Source organism: Oncorhynchus mykiss, chromosome 22, assembly GCF_057628025.1.
Source record: "Oncorhynchus mykiss isolate SJ-2025 chromosome 22, ASM5762802v1, whole genome shotgun sequence".
In the NCBI taxonomy this organism is placed as follows: domain Eukaryota; kingdom Metazoa; phylum Chordata; class Actinopteri; order Salmoniformes; family Salmonidae; genus Oncorhynchus; species Oncorhynchus mykiss.
In genome coordinates, this window is record NC_143043.1 from 57,098,667 (window position 1) to 57,118,950 (window position 20,284).

A 20,284-nucleotide genomic window follows, 5' to 3' on the forward strand; every position below is an offset into this window, starting at 1 on the left:
AAATGAGGCCTCACCTCCTGGTTACACTGGTGACCATATCCCCCGTGCATCCCGCAAAGGCGGAGGTGTTGCTAACATTTACGATAGCAAATTTACAAATAAAACATTTGTCTTTTGAGCTTCTAGGCAGCCTACTCAATCACTTTTTAGAACTACTGTTTACAGTCCTCCTGGGCCATATACAGCGTTTCTCACCGAGTTCCCCGAATTCCTATCGGACATTGTAGCCTGAAGATAATATTCTAGTTTTTGGTGACTTTAATATTCAAATGGAAATGTCCACAGACCCACACCAAAAGGCCTTCGGAGCCATCATCGACTCAGTGGGCTTTGTCCAACATGTCTCTGGACCTACTCACTGCCACAGTGATACTCTGGACCTAGTTTTGTCCCATGGAGTAAATGTTGTGGATCTTAATGTTTTTCCTCATAATCCTGGACTATCGGACCACCATTTTATTATGTTTGCAATCGCAACAAATAATCTGCTCAGACCCCAACCAAGGACCATCAAAAGACGTGCTATAAATTCTCGGACGACCCAAAGATTCCTAGATGCCCTTCCAGACTCCCTCCGCCTACCCAAGGACGTCAGAGTACAAAAATCTGTTAATCACCTAACTGAGGAACTCAATTTAACTTTGCGCAATACCCTAGATGCAGTCGCAACCCTAAAAACATTTGTCATAAGAAACTAGCTCCCTGGTATACAGAAAATACCCGAGCCCTGAGCAAGCTTCCAGAAAATTGGAACGGAAAATGGCGCCACACCAAACTGGAAATCTTCCGACTAGCTGATGCTTGATCATCCTATTTTTCAAACTTAATTGAGGAAAATCCTAAATTTATTTTTGATATGGTCGCAAAGCTAACTAAAAAGTAGCATTCCCCAAGAGAGGATGGCTTTCACTTCAGCAGTGATAAATTCAAGAACTTCTTTGAGGAAAATATCATGATCATGAGAAAGCAAATTACGGACTCCTCTTTAAATCTACATATTCTTTGTCCTGAGACTACCAGGACCTAGGATTAAGGGAGACAAGTGTTTTAATACTATATCTCTTGACGCATTAGTGAAAATGGCATGGCCTCGAAACCTTCAAGCTGCATACTGGACCCTATTCCAACTAAACTACTGAAAGAGCTGCTTCCTGTGCTTGGCCCTCCTATGTTGAACATAATTAACGGCTCCCTATCCACCAGATGTGTACCAAACTCACTACAATTGGCAGTAATAAAGCATCTCTTGAAAAAGCCAAAACTTGAGTGAGAATTGTTTTTATTTTTTATTTTTTTTTAAACGTTCTATATCGAATATCCCATTTCTCTCAAAGATGTTAGAAAAAGCTGAAGCGCAGCAACTCACTGCCTTCCTGAAGACAAACAATGTAAATGAAATGCTTCAGTCTGGTTTTAGACCCCATCATAGCACTGAGACTGCACTTGTGAAGGTGGTAAATTACCTTTTAGTGGCGTCAGACCGAGGCTCTGCATCTGTCCTCGTGCTCCTAGACCTTAGTGCTGCTTTTGACACCATTGATCACCACATTCTTTTGGAGAGATTGGAAACCCAAATTGGTCTACACGGACAAGTTCTGGCCTGGTTTAGATCTTATCTGTGGGAAAGATATTAGTTTGTCTCTGTGGATGGTTTGTCCTCTGACAAATCAACTGTAAATTCCGGTTTTCTTCAAGGCTCTGTTTTAGGACCACTATTGTTTTCACTATATATATTTTACCTCTTGGGGATGTCATTCGAAAACATTATGTTAACTTTCACTGCTATGCGGTTGACACAGAGCTGTGCATTTCAATGAAACATGGTGAAGTCCCAAAATTGCCCTCGCTAGAAGCCTGTGTTTCAGACATAAGGAAGTGGATGGCTGTAAACTTTCTACTTTTAAACTCGGACGAAACATTGCAAAAATCAGAAACCTTCTGTCCAAAAATGAATCCATGCTTTTGTTACTTCTAGGTTAGACTACTGCAATGCTCTACTTTCCGGCTACCAGGATAAAGCACTAAATAAAACTTCAGTTAGCACTATGGCAACACGATGGCAACACCCACCCGTAGCACGCGCTCCAGCAGGTGTATCTCACTGATCATCCCTAAAGCCAACACCTCATTTGGCCGCCTTTCGTTCCAGTTCTCTGCTGCCTGTGACTGGAATGAATTGCAAAAATCGCTGAAGTTGGAGACTTATCTCCCTCACCAACTTCAAACATCTGCTATCTGAGCAGCTAACTGATCGCTGCAGCTGTACATAGTCTATCGGTAAATAGCCCACCCAATTTACCTACCTCATCCCCATACTGTTTATATTTATTTACTTTTCTGCTCTTTTGCACACCAATATCTCTACCTGTACATGACCATCTGATCATGTATCACTCCAGTGTTAATCTGCAAAATGTTAATTATTCGCCTACCTCCTCATGCCTTTTTCAAGGTTTTACTGCTAACCTACAAAGCATTACATGGGCTTGCTCCTACCTATCTCTCTGATTTGGTCCTGCCGTACATACCTACACGTACGCTACGGTCACAAGACGCAGGCCTCCTAATTGTCCCTAGAATTTCTAAGCAAACAGCTGGAGCCAGGGCTATCTCCTATAGAGCTCAATTTTTATGGCATGGTCTGCCTATTGATGCCACATTTTTTTGACGCAGACTCGGTCTCAACCTTTAAGTCTTTATTGAAGACTCATCTCTTCAGTAAGTCCTATGATTGAGTGTAGTCTGACTCAGGCGTGTGAATGTGAACGGAAAGGCCCTGGAGCAACTAACCGCCCTCCCCTCTCTCCACTGGGATTCTCTGCCTCAAACCCTATAACAGGGGCTGAGTCACTGGCTTACTGGTGCTCTTTCATGCCGTCCCTAGGAGGGGTGCATGTCTTATCCGGTGTCCTGTGTGAATTTAAGTATGCTCTCTCTAATTCTCTTTCTCGGAGGACTTGAGCCCTAGGACTGATGACTCTTTGACCTGTTGCACCCTCGACATCCACTGTGATTATTATTATTATTTTAACCTGCCGTGCTGCTGCTCCAGTTTCAACTGTTCTGCCTGTGATTATTATTATTGGACCATGCTGGTAATCTATGAACATTTGAACATCTTGGCCATGTTCTGTTATAATCTCCACCCGGCACAGCCAGAAGAAGACTGGCCACCCCTCATAGCCTGGTTCCTCTCTAGGTTTTGGCCTTTCTAGGGAGTTTTTCCTAACCAACGGGCTTCTACACCTGCATTGCTTGCGGTTTTGGGGTTTTAGGATGCACGATGTACAAAAGTGAGTTAGTTCACGTTAGTTGCACGTCCTCTATTGAAACCCCCCTCCCCCAAAAAAACACTTTACTTTCATTATAAAATGTGACCCCTGTCAATACACAGCTGGTCTCACCAGCTCCCGTATTCTCCTGTCGTTTACAAACACCTGACTGTTCTGGGGAACTACGGTAAACTTCACAATGTAAAATCATGTGACATGAAGAAAGCATATTACATAAGGTATTTATATAAAAAGTACCTACAATTATTCAAAATCTATTAAGAAAAAAGTAAAAGAGTTTCAATTGAATTGAAAAACCATCCAATGGCTATTTCCAAATACCCCGGTATACTGCCCAAGCCTAGGGGGCCAACAGGGTCTTTTCTCTCAGCCACATCACAAAATGTGTAGAATAGCATGAGCTACAAAACGGCACATTTTTCTCTTTACCCCATGGCAATGTGTGTATATTTGCAGGAAATTTGCTTTTCAAACATCAAAAGTCGCTAAACTGAGGGACGCCGCTGTAAATGAAAGTGAAAAAAACACAGCTATTGAAGGAAACGATTCAACAAAAAAAAAATATACCTAGCATAGAGCATGCTGGGAAATGTGATAATGATGGCCGTGGTTTTGCAGAACAGCAAAATTAGATTACTTGGGAGTCAACCTCGCTTGGGATTTAAAAGAGGTCGGCATACCCCTGGAGGTCAGGCCCCCCAGATACCATTTTAAAATGTGACGCGCACAAAATGTATGGTCACAGTTGTGTTTATTTGATTTTTTATTTTTTTATTTTTTTAGAAATGGTTTTATTATTTGAGAGCCAATAATTGTGCTACTTTTACTTCCTATTGTAGTCCCCCAGGTTAATGCATTAATACAACCCATAACGGTGTTGGTACTATTAGGTGGAGGCAGCAGATCTGTTGGTTGGTGGCCTTTACAATGGTGATTATGGATATTCAGAAAGAACCCTCGACTTTCCACATTTTGTTACCGTACAGCCTCATTCTAAAATGGATTAAATAAAAATATATCCTCAATGACATCACAATACCCCATAATGACATCACAATACCCCATGATAACAACACAATACCCCACAATGACATCACAATACCCCATGATAACAACACAATACCCCAAAATGACAAAGTCAAAACAGGTTTTTAGATCAGTTTTTTTCAAAAAAAAATCAAATAGCATATTTACATAAGTATTCAGACTTTATGAGACTCTAAATTGAGCTCAGGTGCTTCCTTTTTCCGTTGATCATCCTTGACATGTTTCTACAACTTGGTGTCAACCTGTGGTAAATTCAATTTATTGGACATGATTTGGAAAGGCACACACACCTGTCTATATATGGTCCCACAATTGACAGTTCATGTCAGAGCAAAAACCAAGCCATGAGGTTGTAGGAATTGTCCTTGGAGCTCCAGGACAGGATTTTGTCGAGGCACAGATCTGAGGAAGGGAACCAAAAACGTTATGCAGCATTGAAGGTCCCCAAGAACACAGTTGCCTCCATCATTCTTAAATGGAAGAAGTTTGGAACCACCAAGACTCTTCCTAGAGCTGGCCACCTGGCCAAACTGAGCAATCAGAGGAGAAGGGCCTTTGTCAGGGAGGTGACCACGAACCAAAAGGACACTGACAGAGCTCCAGAATTAATCTGTGGAAATGGGAGAACCTTCCAGAAGGACACTCATCACTGCAGCACTCCACCAATCAAGCGTTTGCCAAAATGCACCTGGACGCTGATCAAGAGAAACAAGTTCCTCTGGTCTGATGAAAACTCTGGCCTAAGAGTTCAATACCAAGCGTCACATCTGGAGGAAACCTGGTACCATTCCTACGGTGAAGCATGGTGGTGGCAGAATCGTGCTGTGGGCAGGGACTGGGAGACTAGTCAGGGTCGAGGTAAAGATGGACGGAGCAAAGTACAGAGAGATCCTTGATGAAAACCTGCTCCAGAGCGCTCAGGACCTCAGACTGGGGTGAAGGTTCCAACAGGACAACAACCATAAGCACACAGCCAGGATCACACAGAAGTGGCTTCGGGACAAGTCTCTGAATGTCCTTTAGTGGCCCAGCCAGAGCCCGGACTTGAACCCGATCTAACATCTCTGGAGAGACCAGAAAATAGCTGTGCAGCAACGCTCCCCATCAAAAGGTGGTGGCAGGTAGCCTAGGGGTTAGAGAGTTGGACTAGTAACCGAAAGGTTCAAAGACCGATTCCCCGAGCTGACAGGGTAAAAATCTGTTGTTCTGCCCCTGAACAGGCAGTTAACCCACTGTTCCTAGGTTGTCATTGAAAATAAGAATTTGTTCTTAACTGACTTGCCTAGTTAAATAAAGGTAAAATAAAAAATTTTAAAAAGGTGCTTCAACAAAGTACTGAGTACAGGGTCTGAATTATCTACGCAAATGTTATATTTCCAGGTCTAGTTTTTTTAAACAAACTTGCAAACATTTAAAAAAAAAAAATAATTAAAACAGTTTTAGCTTTGTCATTCTGGGGTATTGTGATGTCATCATGGGGTATTGTGTGTAGATTAATGAGGGAAAAATCTAATCAATCCATTTCAGAATTAGGTTGTAATGTAACAAAATGTGGAAACAGCCAAGGAGTCCGAATGCACCCTATTTATATGCACTGTGCAGCCTTACCTACGGGCGATCAGCCTACTCAGTGACACCCACAGAACACAACTGTTTATTATCTAATAATCATGGTCCTAAGATCCATACTTAAGGCTGTACACGGACCACTGCTCAGATGAAACCTCTCTCCTGGATGAAACACTAATCATCACCTGTACTCCTGGCTGAGTGAGTTAATGCAAACACACCACTATTTATCTATTTCAATCTGTATACGGACTTGCCTTTTTAAAGAAATCCTGTGTCTGTAGGCGATCCAGGGTAGAGGTCGACCTCTAATCCAGGGCCTTCAGAATCTGGACATAACTACTAGACATTTACAACAATTGTATTTATTTCACCTTTTCATGCTACACAAAGATAAATAACACATGTTGGTAAACTAATCTAATCTGCTAGGTGGACTTACTACACCTGTTGCTGAGATGTTACAGTCAACATAGGCCCTACAACACAGAGTAATTAGCCTGATGACGACCATCTTGGTTAGTGAAGATCGTTTGGTTTGTCCCAGTACGTAGTTTGTCCTCCTTACCTTTCCGTAGTCGGTTGTAAGGACCAGGTATCCGTCGTCGTGGGAACAGGAGCTGACAGTAGCAGGGAGGAGCAGCTCTTTGTTCCGCAGCCAGACACGGGCCCCCTGAAACACAACAGAAGATCAACCTCTGGGAGCACAGAGGACATTACTAGAATCTGATGCCCCTGACTGTCAACAACTACTAGAATGTGTCAATGTCAAGGGCCACTTCAGCAGGGGCATGGCACCCCATACACATGCCATAAGAGAAACATTAATTATTTCCCGTCCTGGTTCTACAGAGAGAAAACATTTCAGAGAGAAAACATTAGCTAGAAAGAGACGGTCTTCAACAGTATGAGTAACATTTAAATACAACAGCCAACAGACTGCCACCAGTCAGTCCCTGACTCAGGTTCTGACCAGTTGGAGAAGTCCTTGACACTTAGTCTCACAATCCTGCCACATAGCACAGCCTAGTCATTAGCCATCCCGGGCTGGCAGGCTCAGAGCACAGGGCTGCAGCGTCAGTGTCCACTGTGTTCTACTGAGGGAGGGCTGCAGCGTCATAGTGTCCACTGTGTTCTACTGAGGGAGGGCTGCAACATCAGTGTCCACTGTGTTCTACTGAGGGAGGGCTGCAGCGTCATAGTGTCCACTGTGTTCTACTGAGGGAGGGCTGCAGCACCATAGTGTCCACTGTGTTCTACTGAGGGAGGGCTGCAACACCATAGTGTCCACTGTATTCTACTGAGGGCTGCAACATCAGTGTCCACTGTGTTCTACTGAGGGAGGGCTGCAGCACCATAGTGTCCACTGTGTTCTACTGAGGGAGGGCTGCAGCACCATAGTGTCCACTGTGTTCTACTGAGGGAGGGCTGCAACACCATAGTGTCCACTGTATTCTACTGAGGGCTGCAACATCAGTGTCCACTGTGTTCTACTGAGGGAGGGCTGCAGCGGCAGTGTCCACTGTGTTCTACTGAGGGCTGCAACATCAGTGTCCACTGTGTTCTACTGAGGGAGGGCTGCAGCGGCATAGTGTCCACTGTGTTCTACTGAGGGAAGGCTGCAGCACCATAGTGTCCACTGTGTTCTACTGAGGGAGGGCTGCAGCGGCATAGTGTCCACTGTGTTCTACTGAGGGAAGGCTGCAGCACCATAGTGTCCACTGTGTTCTACTGAGGGAGGGCTGCAGCACCATAGTGTCCACTGTATTCTACTGAGGGCTGCAACACCATAGTGTCCACTGTGTTCTACTGAGGGAGGGCTGCAGCGGCATAGTGTCCACTGTGTTCTACTGAGGGAGGGCTGCAGCACCATAGTGTCCACTGTGTTCTACTGAGGGCTGCAACACCATAGTGTCCACTGTGTTCTACTGAGGGAGGGCTGCAGCACCATAGTGTCCACTGTATTCTACTGAGGGAGGGCTGCAACATCAGTGTCCACTGTGTTCTACTGAGGGCTGCAACATCAGTGTCCACTGTGTTCTACTGAGGGAGGGCTGCAGCACCATAGTGTCCACTGTATTCTACTGAGGGAGGGCTGCAGCACCATAGTGTCCACTGTGTTCTACTGAGGGCTGCAACATCAGTGTCCACTGTGTTCTACTGAGGGAGGGCTGCAGCACCATAGTGTCCACTGTGTTCTACTGAGGGAGGGCTGCAGCACCATAATGTCCACTGTATTCTACTGAGGGCTGCAACATCAGTGTCCACTGTGTTCTACTGAGGGAGGGCTGCAGCGGCATAGTGTCCACTGTGTTCTACTGAGGGAGGGCTGCAGCGTCATAGTGTCTGTCCACTGTGTTCTACTGAGGGCTGCAGCATCAGTGTCCACTGTGTTCTACTGAGGGAAGGCTGCAGCACCATAGTGTCCACTGTGTTCTACTGAGGGAGGGCTGCAGCGTCATAGTGTCTGTCCACTGTGTTCTACTGAGGGAGGGCTGCAGCGTCAGTGTCCACTGTGTTCTACTGAGGGCTGCAGCGTCATAGAAAACAGATGGGTGGTCTGGGTGGTCTGTCAACGACCTCCCACCCATGTGATGGATTCTGACTTTTACACCAGAAATATACTTATGTCACTGAGGGAGAGAGGGGAATGTATAACGTTTACATTCTGTCAGGATATGTTATTGTTAGACATCAGGGATCCTCTGGGAGGAGAAGAGACACAGTCTGGTACCAGGCACCATGACAGCCGTGAGTTGGGGAGGAGTGAGCACTTTGGGGCAGAGGTCAGGTTAGATGAAGTGAGGAAGAACAGATCAGTAATCTTCAGAGGTGTAAGGAGGGGCTCGGCAGGGTAGCCTAGTGGTTAGAGCGTTGGACTAGTAACCGGAAGGATGCAAGTTCAAACCCCCGAGCTGACAAGGTACAAATCTGTCGTTCTGCCCCTGAACAGGCAGTTAACCCACTGTTCCTAGGCCGTCATTGAAAATAAGAATGTTCTTCACTGACCTGCCTAGTTAAATAAAGGTAAAATAAAAAAATAAACAGGACAAAGAGTTAATATGTTCCTTGTCTTATGCAGCTGTATTTGGTTTGAGCTTTAATAAGAATCCATGAGTTTTACTTACTCTTTATCAAGAACCTAACATGTTACTGGGGAGTGAGGAAGAGGAGCCGGGTCTGCAGTAACAGGAACCACTAGCTGACTGGGGAGTGAGGAAGAGGAGCCGGGTCTGCAGTAACAGGAACCACTAGCTGACTGGGGAGTGAGGAAGAGGAGCCGGGTCTGCAGTAACAGGAACCACTAGCTGACTGGGGAGTGAGGAAGAGGAGCCGGGTCTGCAGTAACAGGAACCACTAGCTGACTGGGGAGTGAGGAAGAGGAGCCGGGTCTGCAGTAACAGGAACCACTAGCTGACTGGGGAGTGAGGAAGAGGAGCCGGGTCTGCAGTAACAGGAACCACTAGCTGACTGGGGAGTGAGGAAGAGGAGCCGGGTCTGCAGTAACAGGAACCACTAGCTGACTGGGGAGTGAGGAAGAGGAGCCGGGTCTGCAGTAACAGGAACCACTAGCTGACTGGGGAGTGAGGAAGAGGAGCCGGGTCTGCAGTAACAGGAACCACCAGCTGACTGGGGAGTGAAGTTGTAGAAACATCTCAAGGATGATCAATGGAAACAGGACTAGAGCTCAATTTAGTCTCCTAGCAAAGGGTCTGAACACTTATATAAATATTTATTTTTTAATAAATTTGCTAAAAATTTCTAACAACCAGTTTTTGCTTTGTCATTATGGGGTAGTGTGTGTAGATTGACGAGATGTTTTTTTTTTAATCAATTTTAGAATAAGGCTATAACGTAATGTGTCCAGTCCTCTCCCTAGCCCATTTTGCAAACCACTGACCAGATCTAGCTAACAGGTATGAAGCAAGCCAGTAGACTGGAGTGAGTTGTTTGTCCAACAGGAAAGGAGAGCAGAGTCGTTTGTCCAACAGGAGAGCAGAGTCGTTTGTCCAACAGGAGAGCAGAGTCGTTTGTCCAACAGGAGAGCAGAGTCGTTTGTCCAACATGAAAGGAGAGCAGAGTCATTTGTCCAACATGAAAGGAGAGCAGAGTCATTTGTCCAACAGGAAAGGAGAGCAGAGTCGTTTGTCCAACAGGAAAGGAGAGCAGAGTCGTTTGTCCAACAGGAGAGGAGAGCAGAGTCGTTTGTCCAACAGGAGAGGAGAGCAGAGTCGTTTGTCCAACAGGAGAGGAGAGCAGAGTCGTTTGTCCAACAGGAGAGGAGAGCAGAGTCGTTTGTCAAACAGGAGAGCAGAGTCGTTTGTCAAACAGGAGAGCAGAGTCGTTTGTCCAACAGGAGAGCAGAGTCATTTGTCCAACAGGAGAGCAGAGTCATTTGTCCAACAGGAAAGGAGAGCAGAGTCGTTTGTCCAACAGGAGAGGAGAGCAGAGTCGTTTGTCCAACAGGAGAGGAGAGCAGAGTCGTTTGTCAAACAGGAGAGCAGAGTCGTTTGTCCAACAGGAGAGCAGAGTCATTTGTCCAACAGGAAAGGAGAGCAGAGTCGTTTGTCCAACAGGAGAGGAGAGCAGAGTCATTTGTCCAACAGGAAAGGAGAGCAGAGTCGTTTGTCCAACATGAAAGGAGAGCAGAGTCATTTGTCCAACAGGAAAGGAGAGCAGAGTCGTTTGTCCAACATGAAAGGAGAGCAGAGTCATTTGTCCAACAGGAAAGGAGAGCAGAGTCGTTTGTCCAACAGGAAAGGAGAGCAGAGTCGTTTGTCCAACAGGAGAGCAGAGTCGTTTGTCCAACATGAAAGGAGAGCAGAGTCATTTGTCCAACAGGAAAGGAGAGCAGAGTCGTTTGTCCAACAGGAGAGCAGAGTCGTTTGTCCAACAGGAAAGGAGAGCAGAGTCGTTTGTCCAACAGGAAAGGAGAGCAGAGTCGTTTGTCCAACAGGGCATGAAAATGAACAGATCTGTAAAGCCTGTGTTCTGTGAAGATGAAACCCTAGAGCTCAACCCTAGACAATGTTATGCCTCGACCTCTGATATCAATCCTCAGGAAATACTAAAAACATGCACCTCCACGTGCTGCAGGACAGACACGGGAACTGGGTAGTGTGGCTGTGTAGGCAACACGTTTTAATTAAGGCATTTGGCTATTACTTCAAATAACACCTGGTCTTGTCATTTACATCACCAGAGTAGAGAGCACATTGAAGAAATCCATCCATAAGGAGTCATTATGGATCAGAGAATGCACAAACTGAAGAAATCCATCCATAAGGAGTCATTATGGATCAGAGAATGCACAAACTGAAGAAATCAATCCATAAGGAGTCATCATGGATCAGAGAATGCACAAACTGAAGAAATCCATCCATAAGGAGTCATTATGGATCAGAGAATGCACAAACTGAAGAAATCCATCCATAAGGAGTCATCATGGATCAGAGAATGCACAAACTGAAGAAATCCATCCATAAGGAGTCATTATGGATCAGAGAATGCACAAACTGAAGAAATCCATCCATAAGGAGTCATCATGGATCAGAGAATGCACATTGAAGAAATCCATCCATAAGGAGTCATTATGGATCAGAGAATGCACATTGAAGAAATCAATCCATAAGGAGTCATCATGGATCAGAGAATGCACAAACTGAAGAAATCCATCCATAAGGAGTCATCACGGATCAGAGAATGCACAAATTGAAGGGAAAATTAAAAATACATTTGTTCATTGCTTCCACATTATATTGTTCAGTGGCCTTTTTCCCTTTGTGCTTTTTGGTGTAATGATAGCGGGCCATTAGAGAGACAAAGCAGTCAGGCAGCAGCACCACCTATTCCACTGTTGTGTTAATGCAGCAAGCTAAATGTAGCAACACCAAGGCCCAGGGGACAGAACCAGGCAGTGAGTAGAATAGAGGGGAGGGGGAGGGGGCAAGGTCAGCGGACTGCAGAGTAACCGAGGAGGAGGAGGAGAGGAAGGCTGGGGGGCCACCTGAAAATACTCTGTCCCATTGTCTAGATGGTTACAAGAGGTTACTATAGAAACATGGAGCTAGAGACAACACAGTCGTTATGATCAATCAACCATATGGCCCAGAGAACAGACTGATGAATGGCAACTTAATGAAATACCTTGTACAGGGGGGTTGCAGTTGAGTCACAAATCACCTATCAACCACACCAGGTGTCAGTCTATGGCTAGGGTGACTGGAGTCTGACAATTTGATGGGCTTTCCTCTGACACCACCTATTATAAAGGTCCTGGATAGCAGGAAGCTTGGCACCAGTGATGTATTGGGTTGATGCACAACCCTCTGTAAAGCCTTACGGTCAGATGCCGAGCAGTTGCCATACCAGGCGGAGATGGTGCAGCTGTAGAACCTTTTGAGGATCTGAGGACCCATGCCAAATCTTTTCAGTCTCCTGCGGGGGAAAAGATTGTCGTGCCCTCTTCACGACTGTCTTGGTATGTTCGGACCATGATAGTTCTTTGGTGATGTGGACTCTCGACCCACTTGTTTTTTGCGACTGCACTTGAAGAATTTTCCAGATTGACTGACCTTCATGTCTTAAAGTAATGATGGACTGTCGTTTCTCTTTGCTTATTTGAGCGGTTCTTGCCATAATCTGGACTTGGTATTTTACCAAATAGGGCTATCTTCTGTATACCACCCCTACCTTGTCACAACACAACTGATTGGCTCAAATGCATTAAGAACAGAAATTCCACAAATGAACTTTTAACAAGACACACCTGCTAATTGAAATGTATTCCAGGTGACTACCTCATGAAGCTGGTTGAGAGAATGCTAAGAGTGTGCAACGCTGTCATCAAGGCAAAGGGTGGCTACTTTGAACAATCTCAAATATATTTAGATTTGTTTAACACTTTTTTGGTTACTACATGATTCCATAAGTGTTATTTCATAGTTTTGATGTCTTCACTATTATTCCACAATGTAGAAAATAGTCAAAATAAAAACCCAAGAGTAGGTTTCCAAACATTTGACTGGTACTATAAATATTTTATTATTACGGTGACGGTGGTCATCATCATCATCCATAACCGTCAACACAAACACCCGTTATTATTTCTCGGTGTAGAGCCAACGCCGGTGTAGTAGAGCCAACGCCGGTGTAGTAGAGCCAACGCCGGTGTAGTAGAGCCAACGCCGGTGTAGTAGAGCCAAGGCAGGTGTAGTAGAGCCAACGCAGGTGTAGTAGAGCCAACGCCGGTGTAGTAGAGCCAACGCAGGTGTAGTAGAGCCAACGCAGGTGTAGTAGAGCCAACGCCGGTGTAGTAGAGCCAACGCCGGTGTAGTAGAGCCAACGCCGGTGTAGTAGAGCCAACGCCGGTGTAGTAGAGCCAACGCCGGTGTAGTAGAGCCAACGCCGGTGTAGTAGAGCCAACGCAGGTGTAGTAGAGCCAACGCAGGTGTAGTAGAGCCAACGCAGGTGTAGTAGAGCCAACGCAGGTGTAGTAGAGCCAACGCAGGTGTAGTAGAGCCAACTCCGGTGTAGTAGAGCCAACGCAGGTGTAGTAGAGCCAACGCCGGTGTAGTAGAGCCAACGCCGGTGTAGTAGAGCCAACGCAGGTGTAGTAGAGCCAACGCAGGTGTAGTAGAGCCAACGCAGGTGTAGTAGAGCCAACTCCGGTGTAGTAGAGCCAACGCAGGTGTAGTAGAGCCAACGCCGGTGTAGTAGAGCCAACGCCGGTGTAGTAGAGCCAACGCAGGTGTAGTAGAGCCAACGCCGGTGTAGTAGAGCCAACGCAGGTGTAGTAGAGCCAACGCTACATTTTCAAACATTATTTTTTTTGGTACTACTTTTATTTATTACTTATTGTGGGATTTTTATATAAATGTGCCTAGCACTGTTGAGGAGAGCCTTCAAGTAAGAATTTCACTGTACAGTTTACACCCTGTATCCTGTTCACAGGACCAATACACTTTGATTTGATTTACATAAATAGACAAGGATACATTTAAAGTGCCCTACGGTCACCCTTGACAACAACAGAGTAGGTGTGGCCAATGGCACTGACTGTCAGGGCAGGAACCAATGACATGTCTAAAGCAGGAACCTGCAACCTCGTTTTATTGTTTTGCCTTTCTCTCTGAACAGAGCAGTCTGGCTGCAGAGGAACAGGCGATGACTTCAGGATGTCCTCTATAGCCAATACATCTCAGCTATGCGGGAGGAAGGAGAAGAAATGTTACCACTCAGTGACTCAGTAACCAGAGAATGCAGAGTCTGACCCAACATACCAGCACATGGTTCCTACTTCTAAGACAGAGTCAGAGGACTGGCAGCTATGTCTGCAGGAGTTGTTTTATGATGAGAGGAGAGAATGTAGAGGGGTTGAGGGTGTGAAACCTAATGCCTTGCCACCTCAGGCCTGTGGGATGGGGGTGAGCAGAGGGGAGAGAGGAGAGCGATGGCTATGACCTGGAATCTAAGGTTCAGGTTGGGAATCTGGGAATCCCAAGATGGGAACGTCTGAAGGGGAAACATGTTGAGAGCGACGGAAGGAACCCTCTTCCGGAGAAGAGTTAAGGGGTGTGCTTTTACCCGTGAATACCAGCTGTCCCATAGAGAGAATAAATTACATTTAGAAATACATTTCTGGGATTCACCCTCATCGTCACCCTCACCCTCAGCTCAATAACCAAGGTGTAAAATGGTTGATTTCTCCTGCTGGCTGTGCGAGAGACAGAGTTGTCAGAGGCACGAAGACACGGTCTCAGACTCACAACAGAACAATCAGATCAGATGAAAAACACAGTAAAGATATCAGGATGATTTCCTTTCTTCCTCTTCAGTGTCAAACTGATGCTGAATAGTACTCATAGAATAGTACTTAGTAAGGTTATGACTGCTGGTGTTTGGTTCAGCCACAGGCTGGTGGGGTTTGGTTCAGCCACAGGCTGGTGGGTGGTGTGTGTGGGTGGTGTGTGTGTGTGTGTGTTGGGGGGGGGGTACTCAGTTGTGAGGATAGATGCATGCCAGAGAGGAAGGAGACTACGGCACAGAAGACAGTCTTATACTCAGCTGGCCCCTCCCCGGAGTTTGTGTTAAACGCTCTATAACACTGCTTTCTTAGTGTCCAATAAGCTTTCTCTACCCTTAACCTTGTTCTGAACACCTCCAAAACAAAGGTCATGTGGTTTGATAAGAAGAATGCCCCTCTCCACAGGTCTGATTACTACCTCTGAGGGTTTAGAGCTTGAGGTAGTCACCTCATACCAGTACTTGGGAGTATGGCTAGACGGTACACTGTCCTTCTCTCAACACATATCAAAGCTGCAGGCTAAGGTTAAATCTAGACTTGGTTTCCTCTATCGTAATCGCTCCTCTTTCACCCCAGCTGCCAAACGAAACCTGATTCAGATGACCATCTTAGATGACTCTTTATGGGGCGTCTCTCCCAGCGTGGCGTTGGGGGCGTCTCGTCATGTGTGTTTTGTCCTATAATTTTATTTAAATGTACTTTTCAAACCCAGCCCCCGTAGGAGGACCTTTGCCTTTTTGATAGGCCGTCATTGTAAATAAGTTCTTAACTGAATTGCCTAGTTAAATAAAGAGCTATATATATATATATATATATAGATAGCAGGCAGTAGGTTGGCAGGTAGCCTAGCGGTTAGAGCAGGCAGTAGGTCGGCAGGTAGCCTAGCGGTTAGAGCAGACAGTAGGGTGGCAGGTAGCCTAGCAGTTAGAGCAGACAGTAGGGTGGCAGGTAGCCTAGCGGTTAGAGCAGACAGTAGAGTGGCAGGTAGCCTAGCGGTTAGAGCAGACAGTAGGGTGGCAGGTAGCCTAGCGGTTATAGCAGATAGTAGGGTGGCAGGTAGCCTAGCGGTTAGAGCAGACAGTAGGGTGGCAGGTAGCCTAGCGGTTAGAGCAGACAGTTGGGTGGCAGGTAGCCTAGCGGTTAGAGCAGACAGTAGGGTGGAAGGTAGCCTAGCGGTTAGAGCAGACAGTAGGGTGGCAGGTAGCTTAGCGGTTAGAGCAGACAGTAGGGTGGCAGGTAGCCTAGCGGTTAGAGCAGACAGTAGAGTGGCAGGTAGCCTAGCGGTTAGAGCAGACAGTAGGGTGGCAGGTAGCCTAGCGGTTATAGCAGATAGTAGGGTGGCAGGTAGCCTAGCGGTTAGAGCAGACAGTAGGGTGGCAGGTAGCTTAGCGGTTAGAGCAGACAATAGGGTGGCAGGTAGCCTAGCGGTTAGAGCAGACAGTAGAGTGGCAGGTAGCCTAGCGGTTAGAGCAGACAGTAGGGTGGCAGGTAGCCTAGCGGTTATAGCAGATAGTAGGGTGGCAGGTAGCCTAGCGGTTAGAGCAGACAGTAGGGTGGCAGGTAGCCTAGCGGTTAGAGCAGACAGTTGGGTGGCAGGTAGCCTAGCGGTTAGAGCAGACAGTAGGGTGGAAGGTAGCCTAGCGGTTAGAGCAGACAGTAGGGTGGCAGGTAGCTTAGCGGTTAGAGCAGACAGTAGGGTGGCAGGTAGCCTAGCGGTTAGAGCAGACAGTAGAGTGGCAGGTAGCCTAGCGGTTAGAGCAGACAGAAGGGTGGCAGGTAGCCTAGCGGTTATAGCAGATAGTAGGGTGGCAGGTAGCCTAGCGGTTAGAGCAGACAGTAGGGTGGCAGGTAGCTTAGCGGTTAGAGCAGACAGTAGGGTGGCAGGTAGCCTAGCGGTTAGAGCAGACAGTAGAGTGGCAGGTAGCCTAGCGGTTAGAGCAGACAGTAGGGTGGCAGGTAGCCTAGCGGTTATAGCAGATAGTAGGGTGGCAGGTAGCCTAGCGGTTAGAGCGTTTTGCTAGTAACCAAAAGGTCACTGGCTTAAATCCCCGATCCGACTAGGTGAACAATCTGCCGATGTGCCCTTGAGCAAGGCAGTGAACCCTAGCAGTTCCTGTAAGTCGCTCTGGAAAAGAGCGTCTGCTAAATGACTAACATGGAGGCTGCTGAGAGGAGGACGGCTCAGATGAGAATGTGAGTAGGCACAGAGAGGGCTTAGAGGATAACCCAGCCTTACAGCAGTATGTTCCCCAGGCCACACAGCTTAGAGGATAACCCATCCTTACAGCAGTATGTTCCTCAGGCCACACAGCTTAGAGGATAACCCATCCTTACAGCAGTATGTTCCCCAGGCCACACAGCTTAGAGGATAACCCAGCCTTACAGCGGCATGTTCCTCAGGCCACACAGCTTAGAGGATAACCCATCCTTACAGCAGGATGTTCCCCAGGCCACACAGTTTAGAGGATAACCCATCCTTACAGCAGTATGTTCCTCAGGCCACACAGCTTAGAGGATAACCCAGCCTTACAGCAGTATGTTCCCCAGGTCACACAGCTTAGAGGATAACCCATCCTTACAGCAGGATGTTCCCCAGGCCACACAGCTTAGAGGATAACCCATCCTTACAGCAGTATGTTCCTCAGGCCACACAGCTTAGAGGATAACCCATCCTTACAGCAGTATGTTCCCCAGGTCACACAGCTTAGAGGATAACCCATCCTTACAGCAGGATGTTCCCCAGGCCACACAGCTTAGAGGATAATCCATCCTTACAGCAGGATGTTCCCCAGGCCACACAGCTTAGAGGATAACCCAGCCTTACAGCGGCATGTTCCTCAGGCCACACAGCTTAGAGGATAACCCATCCTTACAGCAGTATGTTCCCCAGGTCACACAGTTTAGAGGATAACCCATCCTTACAGCAGTATGTTCCTCAGGCCACACAGCTTAGAGGATAACCCAGCCTTACAGCAGTATGTTCCTCAGGCCACACAGCTTAGAGGATAACCCATCCTTACAGCAGTATGTTCCTCAGGCCACACAGCTTAGAGGATATCCCATCCTTACAGCAGTATGTTCCCCAGGTCACACAGCTTAGAGGATAACCCATCCTTACAGCAGGATGTTCCCCAGGCCACACAGCTTAGAGGATAACCCATCCTTACAGCAGTATGTTCCTCAGGCCACACAGCTTAGAGGATAACCCATCCTTACAGCAGTATGTTCCCCAGGTCACACAGCTTAGAGGATAACCCATCCTTACAGCAGGATGTTCCCCAGGCCACACAGCTTAGAGGATAATCCATCCTTACAGCAGGATGTTCCCCAGGCCACACAGCTTAGAGGATAACCCAGCCTTACAGCGGCATGTTCCTCAGGCCACACAGCTTAGAGGATAACCCATCCTTACAGCAGTATGTTCCCCAGGTCACACAGCTTAGAGGATAACCCATCCTTACAGCAGGATGTTCCCCAGGCCACACAGCTTAGAGGATAATCCATCCTTACAGCAGGATGTTCCCCAGGCCACACAGCTGCATATCAGGGTCCAAAAGAGCATAAGGAAACTAATTTGTCTCTGTTACATCTACGTTCCTTTAAGAGGACATGTAATACCAGAATGGGACAGTGGCCAATGAGGCCTGATCTTTTAGTCATCTCTGCATTCCATGGAGTCACAGTGAGGGAGTTTACATGCAATGCTATTCTTTAACTCCCATGACTTGTTGGATTCCAGATGAATTAAATCTGGTTGTTTTATAGGACTAGGGTTATCAAACGTCTATCGACATGCCTGTAGTCCTTTGAGTCACAGGTAACTAGGTATTCCCCTAAAAAAGAATGCCCTTATGGATCGATGTTCAGTAACAATATATTGGCTATATACACCGGGTACCAGGCTATATACACAGGGTGCCAGGCTAAATACACAGGGTACCAGGCTATATACGCAGGGCACCAGTACTGAGTCGATGTGCAGGGATACCAGGTAATTGCGGTAGATGTGTACATATGGTAGAGATAGTGACTATGCAGCAGGATAGATATTAAACAGGGGCAGCAGCGGTGTAACGAGTCAGAAGAAGAGTGCACTATGTGTCTGTAAACTTGTCATCCCGATCGACAGACAGTCCAGCTGCGTCCTGTGTACCTCATCTACCTTGTACCCCTGCACATTGACTCGTTACGGGTACTCATATTATATATAGCCTCGCTGTTGTTATTTATTGTGTTACTATTTTACATTTCCTTACTTTTTAACTCTGCATTGTTGGAAAAGGGCTCGTAAGTAAGTCATTTCTCGGTCTGATTCTGCGCATATAATAAATAAGGTCTGATTAGTGGTCGAGCTGTCCTGTGTACCTCATCTACCTTGTACCCCTGCACATTGACTCGTTACTGGTCCCAGAGCAGCATGCTGGTGACTGACTGAAGACAGCAGCAGCACCCTGTTATACACAAACTACTGGAAACATGTGTTGCTCAACTGCATCTACTCCTTGAGAAATAACCAGTGATCATTTCACTTCGCAGGCGAAAGGGACCGCAAAAAAAGTCATTAATTATACCACCCAAAAACTGCTGGACATAAGTGTCCACTGCTCGTAAAGATGTAACAAAAGACGGTCCCGTCTCCTACAATCACTTTGGAATGAAACAATGTTTTGGAGCCGCAACAACTTCCCAAAAATATAACATGTAGAGACTTTGACTTACCTCTACAAAGAAGGAATCCATTTACAATAAATGATCCTCCAAGAAACTCTTCTGATCTTAGATTCCAGGTCCCACAGTGGAGCGGAGGACGAACATGTATTTCCTGATGCTTTCCATTCGCGAGCAGAGGTCAAGATGAGAGACGTTTCCTTCGCTCTCTTTCTTCTCCTAACGGGAATACACACCGAGTAAACCAGGGAATTCCTATTAGCGTCCCAGTCAGAAATCAGTTGTAAACGGGATTTAAAACACCTCAACAGAAATAGACACAGCGTCCGTCTGTTTGACTCGTGTACTATGTCCGGTATGAATGAGTCCGGTATGAATGAGCCCCGTATATCACTGAAGGCGGAGCTTGAAACGGTAGACTCGCCCATGAACCACGCCCTTATTGGAACAATGTAACAGCAGTGTAAATCTAATGAACTGATGATGATGCGTTTGTTATCATTTTCATTTCAATTATTAGTAGTTTAGTACACTATATATACAAAAGTATGTGGACACGCCTTCAAATTAGTGGATTCGTCCATTTCAGCTACACCCATTGCTGACAGGTGTATAAAATCAAGCACACAACCATGCAATCTCCACAGAGAAACATTAACAGTAGAATGGCCTTACTGAAGAGCTCAGTGACTTTTAACGTGGCACTGTCATAAGATGCCACCTTTCCAACAAGTCAGTTTGTAAGATTGCTGCCCTGCTAGAGCTGCCCCGGTCAACTGTAAGTGCTGTTATTGTGAAGTGGAAATGTCTAGGAGCAACAACGGCTCAGCCGTGAAGTGGTAGGCCACACAAGCTCACAGAACGGGACTGCTGAGTGCTAAAGCATGTAAAAATACAAACA

General features: G+C 46.4%; 1 protein-coding gene across 4 annotated transcripts in view; it reads right to left on the reverse strand.

The window, feature by feature from the left end:
* Positions 1-19,796, reverse strand: part of LOC110502201 (unconventional myosin-X) — a 270,516-nt gene extending 250,720 nt beyond the window's left edge. For all 4 annotated transcript variants that reach the window (XR_016490707.1, XM_090216354.1, XM_090216352.1 and 1 more), the window contains exons 1-2: positions 19,435-19,796; positions 6,478-6,582 (exon numbers count right to left, since the gene is read on the reverse strand). Coding sequence is in view for 3 of the 4 variants with exons in the window: in XM_090216354.1 (XP_090072480.1) it covers positions 6,478-6,582; positions 19,435-19,455 (126 nt within the window). In the remaining variant the exon portion in view is untranslated. The remainder of the gene's footprint in view (positions 1-6,477; positions 6,583-19,434) is intronic.
* Positions 19,797-20,284: the final 488 nt, after the last annotated feature.